Raw genomic sequence first — 5,000 nt, 5'->3', positions numbered from 1 at the left:
CCAATGTATGACTGCTTCTTGCGTCAAGATATATATATAAATATATATATATATATATATATATACATATACATATACATATACATATATATATATACAGTATATACATATATATATATACAGTATATACATATATATATACATATATATAAACATACATATATATACATATATATATATTATATATATACATATATATACATATATACACACACACATATATGTATGTATCTATATGCATATGTTTTGGCATTGCAAGGAAGGGGAAATATCCAACTTGCAAAGACCACTTCCTTGCAGATCTCACAGGCAGGACATTGGCTGAGCAACTAAAATAAATGAAAGAGGGAAAGTCCGTGAGTGGAATTACCTTCCTACCTTTCCTCTTGCATCCCAAAAGAACCAGAAAAATAATCCAGCATTCTATTGATTTAATTACTGTCTTCCACCCGCCCTCACCACAGATATTCAAGCAGCCGGACGTAGCCATTACCTCAGGGCTCACGAACTTCAGTGCTGTGTTGGTTGGCACTGTGATCACCTCTGTGTACCCGAGCATCTGCCATCAGCCCATGCCGGGGCCTGTCTGGGGCTACATGATCGCTGGAGCTGCCTTTAGGTTGGTGGAAAGATACATAGATAGATAGATAGAAGGCTGGCTGGACGGTTGGATGGATGGATAAACAGATGGTCGTTATTGATATAAACGCTAATGTTCTAAATATTTTCCTATCTAAGTCATGGTCAATATTACTGTCGTTGATATTGCTTAGTCATTGTTAGCATTATGATTGTTATTTTCAGTATTGGTGTGCCGTTGTTGATGTTTTTGTCAGTACTACTTTTTGTTATTGCAATAACTACATTTTTTCTCATTTATTATTACACAATTGCTCACCTAGAGATATCGTTCCATGACCAACTCTTGCCTTAGTTGTGCATGTGTGGACGTGTATGGTGCGTGCGTGTTTGTGTGTGGCATCCTAACTTCCCATAGAAATTGCTCAATTGAGCCATAGTTTGGCGTTTTATCTCCCCATCGTTACTATATGTTATGTACAGTGATCTATATATTCAATCCCACTCAGTAGGCAAACATATTTTTTACTGTCCCCAGGCTAGCTTACATTTTTTTTTTTTTGCCTCATTTGATATCTTACTTAGCTGTCAATTACATGTATGAATTATAAATAAAAATTGCAAAATAGTAATTCCACTCAAAATTAAAATACATTCTTGATTACATACTCTATTTAGGAAAATAACATTTTCCCTTTTGCTCAAACGCTAGTCCTACTAATGCCTCTAGTATCTGTTTTAGTATCATCACCCTAACAATCATTATCATCCTATTTATTATCACCTTCACCATTACTATTATTATATTCATCATCACCCTCACCATCAGTTTCATCATATTCATCATCACCCTCATCATTATTATAATAATATTCATTATCACCCTCACCATCATTATCATCCTATTCATCATCACCCTCACCATTATTATAATCATATTCATCATCACCCTCACCATCATTATCATCATATTCATCATCACCCTCACCATCATTCTCATATTCATCATCACCCCACCATCATTATCATCATATTCATCACCCGTACCATCATTATAATCATATTCATCATCATCCTCACCATTATAATCATATTCATCATCACCCTCACCATCATCATATTCATCACCCTCACCATCATTATCATCATATCATCACCCTCAGCATCAGTATCATCATATTCATCACCCTTACCATCATTCTCATCATTTTCATCATCAACCTCACCATCATTATCATCATATTCATCATCGCCCTCACCTTACTTATTATCATCATCATCTTCGCCATCATTACCATCTTATCATCACCCTCACCATCATCATATTCATCACCATAGTTCATACCACGTTGCAGCGTCTGTCTGCTGTCAGCCCTGGCCGCCATCTTGGCCCCGACCAAACTGCCGCCCTTCACTCTGCCCTTCAACATCGCCGCCTGCATCGCCTTCGTCTGCCTCCGGGGACGCGGCCTGGTGGGGGTTCCTCCCGACGAGGCCCTTGGCACGCCTGACGGAGACGAAGATGTGTTGTGGGATCAGGTAAGCTGAAGATGGCAGTTATATTTTATGCTTTAGTTCGCATTGTAGTAAATTTCTAGAATAGGTCCGCGTCATAAAACTCATTGAAATGGATATTGGCGGATTGCTTGTAATGTCTAGCGTGTATTTCCTGTGGCTTTAGGCGATGCAATCCAACAATATCGACTATTAGAGCCGATAGGAGGAAGGGCATGAAGTACCTCAAGGAAATTGCGGGATAAAATCAGTAAATAACCAATCGAAAATCCGTATCCTATCGATGTCTGCAAACAATCACATATAACATGGTATATTTCTATCAGCTAGAATTAAAATAGTGTTTTCGGGGTACTTTTGGTCCACAAAATCTTAACCCAACGACCAACCAAACCTTACCTAGTTTTTTTTTTTTTTTTGTTTTTTTTTAGGTGAATAAAAATTTGAAATCATAGAATCAATTTCGATTGGCTATTAATTAAATTGAAAAAACGCGTTCTTAAGCCAATGAAGCTACGCATGTCTCTAGGTGTTGTTGAGTTTGTGATATTAAAGTACCGCCATTAAGTATTGCTGTCATCATCATTAGTGTTACTATTCCTATTACGGTTTTTTTTCTTCTTTTCTTGTACAAGTTACGGTAACTAATTCTTATCAACATAATCACCAGTATCACAACCCGAACGAAAACGATGCTAACCCCCTACCCCCGTTCCATTCCGAAACCAACAACCCAATTTACGGAAACATCTCCCTTCGTCCCGCTCATCCCTCTCGGCCATCCCGGCAGGTCTTCGTAGGATGGGTGATGTCGGTCGGCCAAGTCTACGCGCTGGAGAGCCTAGTGTGTTCCTGCCTTGCGCTGGCCGGGCTCCTCCTGTACTCTCCTGTGCTCGTCCTTTTCGCCATGGCCGGCGCCCTCGTGTCTTTGCTGACGGGTGAGGGGTTTCAGCAGGTTTCTCTTTTCAGTATCTGTTTCTCTCTTTCTGTTTCTTTCTCTCCCTCCTTTCTCTCTCTCTCTGTCTCTCTCTTTCTCATTCTCTCTCTCTCCTCTCTCTCTCCCTCTCCGTCTCCCTCACCCTCCCCCTCTCCCTCACCCTCACCCTCACCCTCTCCCTCACCCTCTCCCTCACCCTCTCCCTCCCTCCATCCCTCCATCCCTCTCTCTCTCTCTCTCTCTCTCTCTCTCTCTCTCTCTCTCTCTCTCTCTCTCTCTCTCTCTCTCTCCCTCCCCTCTCTCTATCCCTCCCCCTCCCCTCTCTCTCTCTCTCCCTCATGCTGGTTGGCCTTTTCCTGTATCATGCGGTCTTTGAGGTCTCCCCTATAGTTGTGACTTATGTCTGTCTGTAAGGAATCTTATGGTGTGCTTTTCACCTTTTTGTTTCTTTTCCCTTCCGTAAGCAAGCGTAACCAATGAAAGTAATAAAAAAGTTCTCATATCTAAGTGGACGTACAGAAGTATTCCTACAAAGCGGAGGGATGAAGCAGTAGCCCGATTTTGTCCAGTTCCTTCCCGTCATGAGCCAGTTAATGCTAGTTTAACACAAGGCAGAGGCCTGGCCAGGGGCGAACTCGAGACATTGCAGTTGCAGCCTCTGTCACCAACCTACGTAACCTCCTGTCATTGCTATATCCTAGTTTATGTATTGCAGCTCTGGCGGTGTCGTCAGCTCCTTACACCGACGTCTACGCGGGAGTCTGGGGCTACAACGGATTCCTGTCTGCTGGAAGCCTCGCCATCTTCATGGTTCCTTCCCTTAGGGTCTTCCTCCTTGCTCTCGTCAATGCTGCCTTCACCACGGTCCTCCAGGCGGCTCTCATTCCTTCATTCGCACTGGTAAAGCTGGTGATGCGGGAAAAGGATCATCTGTCATACCCTATTCATACTATCTCAATACTCACGATAGTTGTACATTGCTCTTGACACTCCTTATTTAGGTCTGTGCAAAGAGTATGTTTCTCCTTACAGAACCAGCTGCCAGTGTTTACCTTCCCGTTCTGCATAAGTTCCCTTCTGTTCTTGGCCATGGCTGGAGCGGGAGGAATGGACAGCGTACGAGTCTACGAGCCAACTTTCCCTGAACGCCATTTTGTGCTTCAGCTGCGGGTAAGTTTGGTCGTTTTCTCTCCCTCTCTCCGTTTCTTTCATTGCTTATAGAGTGATCGGGACGAAGAGCCAAGAGGATCTGCCAAATATCCATATATGTTTCTTTGAAATGTAGAGTAAAGTCAGTTGGTACTGTAAGTCTTGAAAATAATCAAAACTGGATATAGCATTTAAAGTCATAGTTTTAGTTTAATAAAGAGGGAATGCAGTTTCAATAGAACAAATCTTTTATGTATCAACATAGTTTATAAAAGTAAATCTGAATCACTTCCGTCCCTCAGCTCCAGTATCTTTGTTGCAGAAAGTTCGAGACGACGCTAGTGCACAGAGTCGAAGCTCTTCCCTTATCGTAACCACTGCATGAATAAGGTCTTTGAGTAGGACGCTGGTAATAACTTTCTCAATATTTTTTTTTATATGTACATCAACTTCTGTCGTGGTTTGGGGAGACGTAGGCATATATAGTCTTCATTTTGGTACTAGATTCGATGAAAAAAAAATCACTATATAAAATTGAATAAACCAGTTGCCACAGGAAAGGCCCAAATGAGTGTATTCGGCATTGCTTTAGGTGATAATGCCGTGACATCATAACTTCAAAAGACATTTTCATTTATAACTTGTCGATTGTCTGCAATGTTTTTTAATGTACCTGTTCTATCTGTTCAGCAAATATTTATGTTTCTTTTGCTATATCCATATTGCATTGTATCAACGAGTTGTTTATAAAATTTGGTAAATATATTTTAATATAAACGTAAATAAATATTTTAAATTCGAAATTCGTCGTAGAGTTAAT

At 40.8% G+C, this 5,000-nt stretch overlaps 1 protein-coding gene across 1 annotated transcript in view; it reads left to right on the top strand.

Annotated features, from left to right (window-relative positions):
• LOC122251369 (urea transporter 1) overlaps positions 1-4,967 on the top strand; it is an 11,968-nt gene extending 7,001 nt beyond the window's left edge. The window contains exons 3-8 of the mRNA XM_043013272.2: positions 465-619; positions 1,935-2,118; positions 2,885-3,032; positions 3,747-3,931; positions 4,064-4,201; positions 4,503-4,967. Coding sequence (XP_042869206.2) covers positions 465-619; positions 1,935-2,118; positions 2,885-3,032; positions 3,747-3,931; positions 4,064-4,201; positions 4,503-4,565 — 873 coding nt within the window. The 3' untranslated portion in view covers positions 4,566-4,967. The remainder of the gene's footprint in view (positions 1-464; positions 620-1,934; positions 2,119-2,884; positions 3,033-3,746; positions 3,932-4,063; positions 4,202-4,502) is intronic.
• Positions 4,968-5,000: the final 33 nt, after the last annotated feature.

This window comes from Penaeus japonicus, unplaced genomic scaffold (genome assembly GCF_977035675.1).
Source record: "Penaeus japonicus unplaced genomic scaffold, GWHDUDI00000001_assembly GWHDUDI00000020, whole genome shotgun sequence".
NCBI classification, from domain to species: Eukaryota; Metazoa; Arthropoda; class Malacostraca; order Decapoda; family Penaeidae; genus Penaeus; species Penaeus japonicus.
Note: the sequence above shows the minus strand (reverse complement) of the source record. Positions and strands in the feature narration are given on the sequence as shown.